Raw genomic sequence first — 15292 nt, forward strand, 5'->3', positions numbered from 1 at the left:
CTAGCCCTTCTAAATGCCTCCAGTCTTCTTTTGCACCAGTTACTTTCACACAGTTTGTCATTTGGCCATAATGGCCAGCCTGCTGCTTTTTACCTGCGATGCCCTTTCCCCTGGCTGTCCCTCATTCTTGGAATAGACTTCCCTCGTTGTCACTTCTTTGTTCCTTCTAGAATCTTCTTCCTTCGAGATGCAACCTTCTCCAGTTGCCATTACCCTTGCTCCAAAATGACTGCATTTAAAGACTTGATTTATTTGATGACAATAAATGACATTTATTCCTTCTTACAGTTATTCTCTAGACTCCTCTATGTGCTTCTTGTCTTCCTCATTAGACGGTAAGATCCTTGAGAACAGAGCGATTGTTCCATTCGTTTTGAGTCCCAGCTCCTACTATTGTGCCTGGAACTTAATATTTGCTCAATAAATGGTAGCTGGTTGGTTGTATCTCAGAATGATTTTTGAACTGATAATATAGAAACTGTTCAGGAATGAACCTATTAACCCCCAAACCACGTTCTCCATGGTTTACAAGCTTTTTAGAAATCACATGACATCGTGTGGTTACACTGAGAGCATTTTTTTCTGCTTTTCTCAAATGATACATGTATTGTGGAACCAATAATGTAACCATTCCACACTTGCAGAAGTAGAAGCATGCTTCTCTGCTGCTGTAGGGATGTGGGGGAAGCCTGTGGCGTGACTCTTAACAAAGAAAAAAAGTAACATTTTGTAAATTTAAAAATTAGCCTCCAGTCCTCCAACGATTATATTTATAAGATTTATTCATAATAAACTTGAAGCAAAGGAATATAAAAGGCTAGAGAAACAGAGAGAGCTCACCAGCCTCACACTTGAAAAAGAGAACGAGGGAGGCATCACCCACAGCTTAAAAACAGAAAGGGAAAAGCATTGTTGGGATGAGGGAAGAATTCTGGGAGATGAATTCCAAAGCATACAACATTTCCACTTCTATATTTTACACCAATAATTCCTAAATCTATAAATCCCCAAGAATTTCCCTGCAGCTTTCATCACACATTGTAACTACTTGCTGGATATTTCTTCCTAAGCATCTCAAACTCAGTGCTCCCCAAAATAAGCTCATTTCCTTCTCTCACTGAACCTGCCCCTCCTCTATTCTTCTTTCTTTCTTTCTTTCTTTCTTTCTTTCTTTCTTTCTTTCTTTCTTTCTTTCTTTCTTTCTTTTCTTTCTTTCTTTCTTTCTTTCTTTCTTTCTTTCTTTCTTTCTTTCTTCTTTCTTTCTTTCTTTCTTTCTTTCTTTCTTTCCTTCTTTCCTTCTTTCCTTCTTTCCTTCTTTCCTTCTTTCCTTCTTTCCTTCTTTCCTTCTTTCCTTCTTTCCTTTCTTCTTCTTCTTTCTTTCTTCTTTCTTTCTTTCTTTCTTTCTTTCTTTCTTTCTTTCTTTCTTTCTTTCTTTCTTTCTTTCTTTCTTCTTCTTTCTTTCTTTCTTTCTTTCTTCCTTTCTTTCTTCCTTCCTTCCTTCCTTCCTTCCTTTCCTTCCTTCCTTCCTTCCTTCCTTCCTTCCTTCCTTCCTTCTTCCTTCCTTCCTTCCTTCCTTCCTTCCTTCCTTCCTTCCTTCCTTCCTTCCTTCCTTCCTTCCTTCCTTCTTTCTTCTTTCTTTTCTTTCTTTCTTTCTTTCTTTCTTTCTTTCTTTCTTTCTTTCTTTCTTCTTTCTTTCTTTCTTTCTTTCTTTCTTTCTTTCTTTCTTTCTTTCTTTCTTTCTTTCTTTCTTTCTTTCTTTCTTTCTTTCTTTCCTTCCTTCTTTCCTTCTTTCTTTCTTTTTTTGTTTAGGACACTATCATTCTCCTACTTGCTAGGGCTGTGCCTGCAGTCATCAATGGCTCTTCCCCTTCTGCCATCCCATACATCAACCAGGTGCTCAATATTGTTACTTCCTTCCCCACTGACATGATCGCCACCTGATTTAGGCCCCTCTCTCCCCAGAACAGTGGTCTACAACATTTTTTGATCACACACCCCATCAGTAAAAAACAACAACCACAAAACAAAACCCCCAAACCCAAACTTTTGAGTATTTGCTCATTTTTTACTTATTTAGCTAATAAATTATATATATATATATATATATATATATATATATATATATATATATATATATATTAGATCGTGAAACTGCACTAAGAGCACTAAGGAATGAAAAAAATGTGATATAAAGATGAAATAAGATAAAAAACAATTTTAAAGTGTTATGAATGGTACAAAACTCCTTTTCCTCTAATGAACTAATTTTTGATAAGTTAATAATAACCACAATAACTTTGAAATGAGATATGATTGAATAGATGTCCATGATTTTGAAAATCTTGGCTTCATGCTTTTTTAAATGATTTGAAAGTCTGGTTCTAAGTTAAGTCTGTTTCCACACTTGGTTTTGATGACTGTCACAGCTGAAAAAGGTAACTTGGAAAAATACACGGACCAGATGAAAGAAGCATATTAACTTCTTTTAATTACAATTCACTAACTAGGCAAAGGTTTTTATCGGAAAATTTTTTAGCCTATTTCTAACTACTTTTATGCCAATCAGTGCTTTTGAAAACTAATCAGATAATATTACTTTAAAAGTATTTTTAAATGAGTTCCAAACCCAATGAAAATCCTTTGATTTCAATATAGATTAGGAAATTATGTTTCCAGATTTAATTGTGTAGATATGCAAGTTTTTATAGGTGACATTTTAAAAAAACTCCTATTTTAGAATCAATATTTAGAATCAAAACTAAATATTGTTCTAAGGCAGAAGAGAGGTAAAGAGTGGACAATGGGGATTAGGTGACTTCTCCAGGGTCACACAGCTAGGAAGTGTTTGAGGTTAGATTTGAATCCAGGACCTCCCTTCTCTGGGCCTGCCTCTCAATCCACTGAGCCACCCAGATACCCCCTTATTTATAATTTTGAGGGTTTTTTTTTCGACTTTTTAGCAGACATGATTACAAAAGAATTATCTTTGTAATCACAAAATAGTAGGAAATTCTTTCTGGGTGAAGTGTCAACCATTGTCTTGTTGGCTTGTGCTTGCATTACTGGTTTCATCTTTACCCTGTGGTTTCTTTGCAAGAATTTTAAAGGCCATTTGTTCATTTTAGGAGGGTTAGTTAATGTTAGATCCACTTAATCTGAAGCATGGAGACTGCAATCTATTACAATGTGCGAGTAGCAAAAAACAAGTGAGGGCAACATCATCAATCCTTCCATATTCTGGAACTCTTGCCCTTTCCTTAGAAAGCGGGGGGGGGGGGGTGGGTGGGGGTGTCTCACCTTGCAGACCACTACCCTAGACTTCTGCATTAGCTTCGAACCCTCTGCTTAAGTCATTTTGCTTCTGAACTCCATTTTCCCAGTCTAGCTTCCATAAATTGTAACCCACTCCCAACATGCAAATCCTTCTTAGGAAAAGATTGGATCCTGTCCTTCCCTTCCTTAAAAACTCCAGTGGGGGGGCAGTGAGGTGGCTCAGTGGATAGAGGATCAAGTTCTAGAGATGGGAAATCCTGGGTTCAAATCTGGCCTCAGACAACTTTCTAACTGTATGACCCTAAGCAAGTCACAACTCCCATTGCCTAGCCCTTACTAGTTTTCTGCTGATTCTAATTGTCTTTAGGATAAATTACAATTTCTGTAGCTTAACCTTTTAAGGCTCCTTGGCTCCTCCCCAGCTTTTGTGGTCTTACTTCATACTAGGCTCTTCAGTCATTTTTCAGTCATGTCTTTGTGACCCCACTTGGGGTTTCCTTGGTAAAGAGACCAGAGTAATTTTCCAGCTCATTTTACAGATGAGGAAACAGAGGCAATCATGGTTAAGTGATTTGCCCACAGTCACCTAGCTAGGAAATGTCTGAGGCCAAATCCAAAGTTATGAAGATGAGTCTCCCTGATTCCAAGGCCAACACTCTCTTCACTGTGTCCATTCTTCCTCAACATATAGGTTTAAGCCAAATTGGGATGCTAGCTCTTCCTCAAATGTGGCTCTTCATCCCCCACATCCTTGCCTTTATTCTTGCCCTTTCGTCCTCTCCAACCTTTTCCCTTTCCAAGGCTCATCTCCTCTGTGAAACAATTTCCGATCCCCCAGTTAGATCTGCTCTCTCCCTCCAGTTTTATTTGTTTCAGTACTATTTTGTCCGCTCTTTGTCTTCCCAGGAAAATGTCAACTATTTGAGGATAAGAACCATTTAATTTTTGCCATTATTTTCCAAATGTCTTGTCATTTGGTGAATTGGAGTCTGGGTGATTTAAAAATATTTTTGTTGAAGTAAATATTTGTGGGATTTGACAAATATGATATGAACAGGAAGACCATGGAATAGAGGTAAAATCGCCGATATGCCAGTTGCAAATAATGAATTTTTATAAAATAAAATGTAATAGGCGAGGTTGGTATTTCATGGTCAAAATCGGAATGGAATGAGACACTTGCAAAGGATGGCTATCCAGAGTGGGGAAAGTGCCTTCATGTTGGAGCCAGTTCCTGAGAGCCACAAACATTTACACCTTGAAAACCAAAAAATACCAATTAGGGTTTGATTATTGTCTTGAATGTCTAGACTTGAGTAAGTAATTTCTTAAAAAATTAAAAAAAATTGTCCTTCCACCTTAGAATCAATACTATGTATTGGTCCCAAGGCAGAAGAGCTTAATGGCTAAGCAATGGGGGGGGTTAAATGATTTGCCCAGAGTCACACAGCTAGGATGTGTCTGAGGTCATATTTGAACCCAGGACCTCCCTCTCTCTAGGTCTGGTTCTTAATTCACTGAGCCATCTTAGTGTCTATTAGGATAAAAATCAATCATGAAGATTAAACTTAATGTTTTTTAAAAATGTGTTTTAATCTGAATTACCCTCCATTGTTAGCTTTTCTTAGCCAGTGGAGACCTGGCTTAAATTTACTTATTCTTGGGTCTCTATTGTTGAAGGAAGCTTGAAGGAATCGCAGGGACTAAGTCAAAGCAATCTACACCACTCCTTTGATGGTATTTTTTATCCAGTTGAGGTGTTCCTTTGAAAGACGAGTGTAGACGCCAGGGCCTTGGGGAACCCCACATTTTCCAGGAAGACCAAAGGAAGTGATTCCCACAAAATTGCCTTTGCATATCAAAGGACCACCAGAATCCCCCTGAAAAAAATAAAAGATTTGTAATGGGAGAAAAATCAACATTAGATGTTAGTTGAAATAGAAAAAAGGTTTAATATAAAAAAAATAATGTCTTCAGTTGGTACTTAGGCAAAGTGAGAGTTAATGCTTTTTATTTTAAATCCTTACCTTCCACTTATTGGTTCTAAGACAGAAGAGTGGTATGGGTTAGGCAATGAGGGTTAAGTGACTTGCCCAGGGTCACACAATCAGGAAGTGTCAGAAGTCAGATTTGAACCCAGGACCTCCCATCTCTAGGCCTGGCTTTCAATCCACTGAGCTACCCAGCTGCCCGGAGTTAATGCTTAATAAATACCATTGTGTTTGGTAATATTTGAAAAATCTTAAATTTCATTATTCAATTTCTTTCTGAATCACTGAAAACAGGAACAAAAATTCTAGTTAAGCAGCAGATAACTATTTTTCTATGTTATATCTAAAGTTAATCAGAATCTTTTCTTTTTGAAAATAGATAATTTCTGTAAATGGTAAATTTAATAATTGACTTAAAAGTAATATTTTTAGAGCGAAGGGAAAACTAGTCAAATATATTTGAGAGAGTAGGTCTAAAATCCAAGAAAAGATGTCTTGCTGATTTAAGCTCTTTATGTATTACTCCTCACCAAGAACCAAACCAAAACAGATTTAACTCCCTCACCCCCCAATCAAAACCAAAGCCAAACCAGACCAGGAACCCAACCTCAACCCCAATACTGACCAAACAAAAATTTCAGAACAAATATCATCTCTTAGTTTTCATTTGGATTAGAAAATCCTAAACTACAAGTAGCATGTTAAGATGTACTCTAGAGTCAGAGGGCCTCAGTTCAAATCTCATCTCTGATATTACCTATAAGACCTTGCCCAAGATACTTAAATTCTACTCACCTCAGTTTTCTCATCTGTAAAATGGGGATAATAACACTGACCTTCTTGAGTCAAGTGAGATAATATTTGTAAAGTTCTTAGCACAGTGTCTGGCACATAGTTATTATTATCATTATTACAGCACCTGGCAATCCTAGGCTTTAAATAAATGCTAGCTATGATTCTCAGTCTGAACTGGAGCTAAAATCTGAATTAAATTAAATTTAAAAATCCCCAGAAGAATATGGTGGTTACTGGAAAGGAACCTGTGTGATCCTCAAAAGAGACAGCACACCTGCAGAAGGAAGTTACCATTTACGTAAATGTCCTGGTCACTTTCTGGCATAGTTAGCAGCACTGGCTCGCCATATTGGAAGGGGGAATGGGGAAGTGGTCAATATGGGGCCATTGAAGAGGTATGATCAAACCTATCTCCTTTGCAGGCTTGTCATGGTGGCAAAAATGCACAGCAATGGCTTTTGTTCAGTAAAGGTTAATAATGGTAAGAAATGGGTGAGAATTCTGCCACTAATGTTAATGAGTATGGCCGTAGGCAACTCCCAACCCTTCTGGTGTTTAGTTATTTATTTGTAAAATGAGGGGCTTGAACTGGATGCTTCTGAGATTCTTTCCAGATCTGTGATTCTATGTATTAATTGGCAGGATAGGGATTAAGAGTTAGGACACAGGGTTGAGTTGGATTGAGTGGATTGGCTCAGTGGATTGAGAACCAGCTCTAGAGAAGGGAGGTCCTGAGTGCAAATGTGACAAACACTTCCTAGCTGGGTGACTTTGGGCAAGTCACTTAAGTCCCTTACCACTCTACTGTCTTAGAACCAATATAAAGTATTGATTCTAAGACAGAGGAAGGTAAAAGTTTGAAAAAAAAATGAAGACACAGAAGAGATAAGTTTTGCTGAGTGACGAAGGAGCTGGAGGAGTTGGGGAATAAGATGTGAGGTTCTACTCCCTCAGGGGTTTTACTATGTGACCTGGGCTCATGAGGTCTAAAGAGTGCTAAAGGATGTGCTTGGGGCATGAGAAAAGGAAGCTGGCTGGGATTTCCCTGTCTCTAGTGGCCAGGCATCCACATCGATCTCTCAGCTTATTTTCTTCCCTCACACTCTTTTTCAGATCTCCCCTGCAAGAATCTCCTTTTAGAAAAGCAAACCATCCCAGCTCACTTCCCATTCATTCTACCCATGATTCTATTTCCCCAATAGAGTACTGGAACTTGTTCTTTTACTTACGTAACAAGAGTCCTTCCCTCCTTTGAGATTTCCAGCACAAATCATGTTCAGTCCAATAATGGGATTAAAATTGTAATGTTTTTGGTCATTGCAGGTTTTTCTGTCAATAACAGTGACATTGACTTCTCTCAGAGCCTCTGGAAGCTTCTTGTCTCTATTGTTTGTTTGTCCCCATCCTGCAACTTTGCAACTGGTACCCGGTTTGACATCGTCTGCATTTTGGGGCAGCTTCAATGTTTGTACTGCTTTTGTAATCTTCGCTTTCTTAGTCAGCTATTGATAGCAAATGTAAGCAGATATATTATCAGGACAAGATAGTAAAATAATGCCCTTTTTGGTTAAAATTAGAGATTCCGAGAGAGCTGAGCACCCACCAGAGACCAGGTCCAAGAATGGATCTGTGTGTGCATATCTGTGAACCTTGCTTTTCATTTTCTTCCCAACAATGCATCCCCAAACCAAAATATTTCCTTTAACCCCAGATATGGTGGCCAGGGAAAGATGTGGCAGAAGCCTATGATCTGTGTGTTGGCAGCCAAAGAGAGAGGAGCAACCTGGCCAGTGCTGGCATAGGGAGGTAGTCCTTAAACCAAGATTTCTGAAATAATATCAAGTTCCAGGACCAAGGATCAAGTATAGGAAGGCTAAGGCTAAAAGAACAGGAGGCATGACCCAAAACCTGGACTTGGCTAATAAAAACCTTCTTTCTCCTCCAGAACTTCTCTCTCCCTTCCCCACCAATTCTGGGAAGCATTCTGGCATTGAACTTTAATTATTCACATTCCAGTCTTCTTCCAGTCACTGCTCTTTCTTACCTTTTCCTTCTCTTCATGGACTGTTCTTTCCATCCCTAAAGAACTATGGGATGGTGAGATATCCAGGGGAATTCCTGTGGATGTCTCAAGGTCTTTCCCCCGTTGAACCTCTGTCTATCTGCTCCCCTCCTGGTCTGTCTTGAGCTGAAGCAGTCTTTGGGGCTTCTCCTCTGGAACTGCTCTGAGTGGGAGGCTTGGATGACTTGTGGCATCTTGGGTGCCAACAGCATCAACTCATTCTCAAACTTTCTGTCTCCAAAGATGTAGAGACAAAGAAACATGGCAGGGGATGGGTGTGGGAATCCTCTGCCCCTTGGTCTAGTAACAACCCCAGCTTCTGTCTCATCTCCTCCTCTCTTTCATTCTGAGATAAAAGCTGGATTTGGAATCTAAACCCCTTCTCAAAAAAATGACTTTAGTCTCCAAAAGTCAAATGTTCTAATTATACATTCACCGTCTAGAGTGGAGAAGTCCAAGTCCTTAGAGCAATACTATAAGACTGGAGGTTGGTATGGGTTCCAGGGATAGAAAGTGAGAGCAAAGATTAAATTGTAATGGGCTCTTGGAAATCCTGTGTATTTTCTGAATTCTTATAGGAATGAAATGAAAGTTACCTTGTATGAAACCCCAAAGGAACTTATAGAATTGGTAGATCTTCTGGCGTTAATGAAAGTCCACGAAGCCAATGAAATGGCAGTGTGAGGGGACATGGCATAATAAATAGGGCTCTGGGTTTGAAGTCAGGAAGATATGAGTTCCCAACCTACCTATGACATTTAAAAGCTGGATCCTCAAGACAATCCTGGGAAGTAGAGTTTATTATTGTTTCCATTTTAAGATGAGGGAACTGAAATGGATGGAGGTTAAGTGACTTGTCCAAGGTCACACAGCTAGTGTGTTAGATCACATTTGAATTCAGGGCTTCCTGACTCTAGACCCAGCACTCTATCCACTGGTCACCTAGCTATAATGTGTTTTTGCCTTAAGGTAACTATTCTTCAATCCCTGGGGAAGGATTCCCTCCTTCCCCCTTTCCTTATTCCCAATACCTGCTGTATTATATCTCTAGGAGAAATAGGAAAAAGGTCCAAGTTCTTGATAAAAGCTCCTTTTTACAGATTGACATATGATGTCTCCTTCTTTAAAGGGATAGAGCCTCTGAAAAAGTTGTCCTCTATCTCAGGGAATCAGTCAGTTTACCTTGGGGCAGCCCCTGTCCAGGAAACCTGTGGACCAGAGGTGCCAAAGGGTAGCTCCAAACCAAGCAGCCCATTTTGTGGGGAGCCCCAGTCACAGGAACATAATTAGGAGAGGTCTTTTCTCCTCCTCACATAGTGTCAACTGGTACTTTATAGCAAAGGTTCTTAACCTTTTTTGTGTCCTAGATCTGTTTGGCAGTCTGGCAAAGTTTATGGACCCCTTGTATCAATCTCTTTTTTCAATACACAGAATAAAATATGTAGGATTACAAAGAAAGCCAATTATATTGACGTAAAGAACCATTCCTGCCCCCTCATCCAATGACCCTTTGGAGGTTGTTTGAATCAAGAGACATTTCAAGAATCCATCGCCTTGTAAATCCATCACACAGATCAGGAAACACCCTGGACCGACTCCTTGTAGTCATAAGCCCATGGCATGACGGGGTGGCTAATTTTTAGCAGTTCTGTATTTAAAAGAAGAAGAAACTGGAAATTGCCTACCTGAAGAAGTTTAAGATCCCCTGATTTGGTGCTCGGGACGTAGCACGGGTAGGGAATGTGTTGCTTGATCGTCATAATCTGTTGTTCTGGCTCTTTTTTTTTGCTTGAGTGAGCTCCAAGAATGACCTTAGATGATGCTTTTCTGAACCAGATAGGAGGTCGTTAGTATCCGATAACTCCAGTTAGCTGCTACTTATGTCATTTTACCAATCTAGCTATGTCCTCTGCCTGTAAAGATGTAAATACCCTATCTGTGTATATAGATCATACAGGGATGAAAAATACTTGGCAAGTATTCTATATAGCTATATCGTGTCTATATGTCCAAGGATTACATTTAGAATATTACATAAAATACAATATAAATATTTATATATTTAGGTAAATGTATTTATAGAATTATGCACAATTATATAAAATATGAAAAGATAGGATAATTTAAAAGTACTCTATAAAAGGCATTATGATTATTCATCTCATTTCCATCTTTTTATGAAGTTCAGATAGTAATTATCTTCTGATAAGCAACATTTAATGTTTAATTAATATTTAATTAATATTTAATGTTCTCTGGACTATTGCACAAATGACTAAAATAGCTAGGGCTTTTTTTGGTAATTGAATTAGGTATTGGTATACAGGTTCATCCTCTTAGTAGTAGAAATAGTAGTATAGGGGGCAGCTGGGTGGCTCAGTGGATTGAGAACCTGACCTAGAGCTAGAGAGGGGAGGTCCTTGGTTCAAATCTGACCTCAAATACTTCCTAGCTGTGTGACCCTGGGCAAGTCACTTGATCCCCATTGCCTAGCCCATACCACCCTTCTGCCTTAGAACCAATACACAGTATTGATTTAAGATGGAAGGTAAGAGTTATTTTTTAAAGAAAGAGTAGTATGTATCTGGATAGCACTAATATAATATCTCTCTTCCACTGTCTCATCATGGTGTAAAAGGGACCTTATGCTAGTAGAACAATCCTTAATTGGTTCTACCAAGTAGAAAAGCTTTGAGTATGGATCCAAGGAAGGCTGAATCTATCATCTGAAGACAGAATTTAAGTCAGCAAAGTTTGGGGGGACTCTATCTAGGAATGGTTCCCATGAGGAATCTGGCCATGAGAACTCAAACATTTTGTAACGTGCTGGAGGAGTCAGGATTGAGATAATCACGACACTCATCAACGAGCTTAGAGTTTATTCCTTAAAAATAATTCCTACTTAGAGAGCCCTGAAGGTTTGCAAAGAACCTTATAGGTATTAAATCATCTCATTTGATCCTTAGAAAAATCTTGTGAGATAGGTGCTGTTATCACCTCCGTTTTATAGAAGAGGAAACAGACTCAGAGAGGTTCAATGACTTTGCCCATGGTCACACAGTTAAGTGTCAGAATTAACGAGTCTCCCTGATTCACAGCCTAGCAGCTATCCCCTCTACCACCTAGTCACTTTTCCTTGTAGAGAATGTTGTTGCCATTCAGTTGTATCTGACTCTTCATGACCCCATTTGGGATTTTCTTGGCAAAGATGCTGCAGTGCTTTTCTATTTCCTTCTTCAGCTCATTTTACAGATGAGGAAACTGAGGCAAACAGGATTAAATGAGTTGCCCAGCTACCGTGTCTGGGATCAGATTGGAACTCGTGTCCACCTAATTTCAGGACCAGGGCTCTATCCATTATGCCACCCAGCTGCCCTAACAGAAAGGATTAAATAGCTACTCTGCTATTGAGCTCAGTGGTATTCTCTGCCCCTACTGATGGCCATGTAGTGGTTTATCACCCTTGCTGAGGGAGATGACTCAACATTTTGCAAAGATTGTGCAATGCTGGCTTTAAAGCCTGTTTGTATGAGACTCCTCCTGGATGGAGATTAAGGACTTCAATGGCTCCCTCCCTGCTTGGAGAGTAGAGAAAAAAGCTGATAAGAGCTTGGGAGAAGAGGGATGCAAATCTTCTGATTTTCAGCTTTCAGGAAGAAGACATTTAATTCTAGACTTTCTTCAGTTTCCTGAAGAGTGAGAAAGACTCAGCAAAGAAGCTGATGTGGAGAGGATCCCAAGCACTTCCGACTCTGGAACCCTGTGCCTTCTTTCTCAAAACTGGAAGCCAGAAGACCAGGACCTTCCTCAAGCTCTAGGCAATTCTGCCCCTTATGCCAGCATGGGAGCCTTGAAGTGATTCATCTCCATCAAAGAAGAGTCTTCTTTTTTCCCTAAACTTTTAATTTTTCCAGATATGCCATAAGAGCCATAATAACGACTCATTTAACCTTGTGGTTACCCACTGTTAGTGTCTTCTTCTATCACCCAGAAGCCACTTCTCCGCTTTCCTTTCCTTTTAATCTGCATAGAGACTCAAGACAATTGGCGTAGAATTAATTAAAATAAATTTCTCAAGGAGGCAAAGTGCTTACGTATTGCAATGAGCGGCAGTTACCACCCAATTTTCTGTGATGAGAGCTCCTCCACATAGGTCTCTTCCAGTATGGATTAAGACCATATAGGGTCTTGAATGAGGAAATACTTCATCACCCCCAATGATATCCACACAAGAATCTGTTTAAGACAAACCAAGAAAAAGAACCCAGTCAAATGATAAGCTGTCTCCATTGCCACAGTTTTCCTGTTTGGAAGGGATGGATGGAAGAAAACTATTTCCCCACTTTTAAGCATTTTCACCTGGAAAGGAGGACCCACCTCCATTTCACTCCCAAAGGTTGTGATGATTTTGAAGTTCTTTATGGGAGGGAGTGTATAAGGAGAGGAAGTTTCAGGTTGGGGTTATGACAAATCACCGACCTACTAAGATATGGAGAACCAGGGGACCAATAGGTAAGATGGGACCAAAGCAAGTTTGAGGTCATTTGGGGAGCACAAGTGGTATTTATATGGAGCCCCTCAGAGTATCCCAGAGTAGGATCTTGATGGACGGGCTGATTTGGAGGACCGGAGCTCCTTCCTGGCACAGCCCTGGTGAAGCCCCTTCATGAAATGGCAGAACTTTGCCTCCAAGTCTCTGACCTGTTCTGTATTTCCTTTGACCAGAGTGTTTTGCATCTTGCAATTTCTCATTTTTGTTATCGTTCAGTCTTTTCAATCATGCCCAGTCCTTCATGACTCCATTTGGAGTTTTCTTGGCAAACATATTGCAGGTTTCACCACTTCCTTCTCTAGTTCATTTTACAGATAAGGAAACTGAGGCAAACAGGTTAAGTGGCTTGCCCAGGATCACACTGTTAATAGGTGTCCAAGGCCAGATTGGAATTCAGGAAGATGAATCTTTCTGACTCCAGCCTGATATTCTAGCCACCTGCCTCCTGGCTGCCATACTAGCACAGAGTTGGCTTGTGGACCATGCTAAGGGGTATTAGACTCACAAGATTCACATCAAACCACTTCCACCTCCCCTCCTTGTCCCAGAGCCTTAGAAATGGGTATCAGGGTGCTGTGCCCTCTGGCAGAGGCAAATCTGAGGGAGGAGGGTAGGCTTGAAGGTCATCAAAGACACAGCCACGAAGAGGCATCTTCTTCAACGGAAACCTGCGGATGTAAAGCTCAGCAAAGGAACTCCTGCTACGGGGAAGCCCCTCTACCAGCAGAGATCCCAACCTGTCTCCCACTTAGCAGGTGAGTCCTGCTATTAAATATCTATTAAATATTTTAATTAAATATTAAATAACTTGCCCAACATTACACAACTAGTATTTCAGAGACTGGATAGGAACCCACAGTTTCCTGATTTCAAGTCCAATGTTCTATCCATTATACGAATCGCTCAACAAACATTTATATGTTTCAGGAACGGTGCTAGGTGCCAGGGTTCTAAATACAGAAAATGAAACAATTTCTGCTCTTAAGGAGTCTACACTCTAGCTTTTATACCAGTATATATTTCTGTGGTACAGAGAAATCATGGCTCTGGTTCAGACCTTTCAGCTGTATTCTGTTCTCTGCGACCCCGTTTGGGTCTAACAAAGCTACTGGAGTGGTTTGTCATTTCCTTCTCCAGCTCATTTTACAGCTGAGGAAACTGAGGCAGGCAGGATTCAGTAACAGCTAATAAGTATATGAGGCCAGATTTGAACTCATAAAGATGAATCCTAGCCTGGCACCACCCTGTTGCCTTAGAGAAATCTTACTTAAACCTTTTGTTCCAAACCTTCAAAAGCACAACCTGGGGCAAAAAAAAATTCCCTAAAGTTGCACAAAACAGAACTAAAAATAGTCAAGTCAGGAGAACCCCTCTTCCCTCAAGACCCCCAGATGCCTCTAGTTCAATTGCTCTGCTGTGATGAGATCTTGTCTAGCACTTTCTAAGAAAAATAGCTTTGCAATTGCCTTATGATATTCCAATTTGTAATAAAACCACACCAAAGATTCTGAAGGCTTTTCCTATTTCTGTCTCTCTCTCTCTCTCCCTCCCTCCCTCCCTCCATCTCTCTCTCTCTCTCTCTCTCTCTCTCTCTCTCTCTCTCTCTCTCTCTCTCTCTCTCTCAGTCTCTCTCTCTCTCTCTCAGTTTCTCTCTCCCTCCTTCCCTCCCTCTCTCTCTCTCTCCCTTCTTCCCTCCCTCTCTCTCTCTCTCTCCCTCCTTCCCTCCCTCCCTCTCTCTCTCCCTCCTTCCCTCCCTCTCTCTCTCTCTCTCCTTCCCTCCCTCTCTCTCTCTCCCTCCCTCCATCTCTCTGTCTCTCTCTGTCTCTCTCTCTGTCTCTCTGTCTCTCTCTGTCTCTCTCTCTCACTCTCTTTCTCTCTCTATATATATATTCATACAGCTGGCAGAAATAATAGCAAGATATCCTTCCACACATTTGAGGCCTGGGATGGAAATGGGCAGAAAGGCTCTTACCTCCAGGAATTAGCAGTAGGAATGTGAAGCCAGAGAGCAAGGAGGCAAAGCACAAAGGGATGTCCATATTGGTTTGCACCCTCCTACTGCTGGGAGTCTTTTTGAGCACTGATGCTCTCCAATATATAATACACTGAACAAATAAGAGGAGGATGTGGTTTTCTTTCACTCTTCTCCCCCCACATATTTTTCCCCTCTTGAAAGACTGGTGTTAGGAAACAAAGCAGAGGCGACCATCAAACGACAATAATGATCAATCTTAGCAGCAGCCTGGCATAAATTTGCCCATAATGGGATGATAACACATAGATGCAGGAGGAGGGGAAGGGAGAGGACACCCTTTAAGTCAGAATACTACTGCAATTGCTCATTAGCATTGCTGATGTGACCCATTTTTTTAAGGTTAAAAAAGATACCAGAAGTATCTTGGATGATATTTTAAGAAGTCCGATTTTAACTGGGAAAGAAAGATATTTTGAGATCCAATAAATCTAGTCTAGAAAAAGTATTTGAAAAGTCAATCATCAGAGGGCAGCTGGGTGGTCAATGGATTGAGAGCCATGCCTGGAGTCAGGAGGACCTGGGTTAAATCTTGTCTCAGACACTTCCCAGCTGGGTGACCCTGGGCAAGTCACTTGATCCCCATT

The 15292-nt window shown here is 40.3% G+C and overlaps 1 protein-coding gene across 1 annotated transcript; it reads right to left on the bottom strand.

Moving 5' to 3' along the window:
• Window positions 1-4862: 4862 nt before the first annotated feature.
• GZMA (granzyme A) lies at window positions 4863-14739 on the bottom strand. Its single transcript, XM_001380932.4, has 5 exons — window positions 14646-14739; window positions 12216-12357; window positions 9807-9948; window positions 7289-7561; window positions 4863-5153 (listed from the first exon to the last, which is right to left on the bottom strand). Exons 1-5 carry the CDS (start codon window positions 14710-14712, stop codon window positions 4992-4994), a joined length of 786 nt encoding a protein of 261 aa, XP_001380969.2. The 5' UTR covers window positions 14713-14739; the 3' UTR covers window positions 4863-4991.
• Window positions 14740-15292: the final 553 nt, after the last annotated feature.

Source organism: Monodelphis domestica, chromosome 3 (assembly GCF_027887165.1).
Source record: "Monodelphis domestica isolate mMonDom1 chromosome 3, mMonDom1.pri, whole genome shotgun sequence".
Lineage (NCBI taxonomy): Eukaryota > Metazoa > Chordata > Mammalia > Didelphimorphia > Didelphidae > Monodelphis > Monodelphis domestica.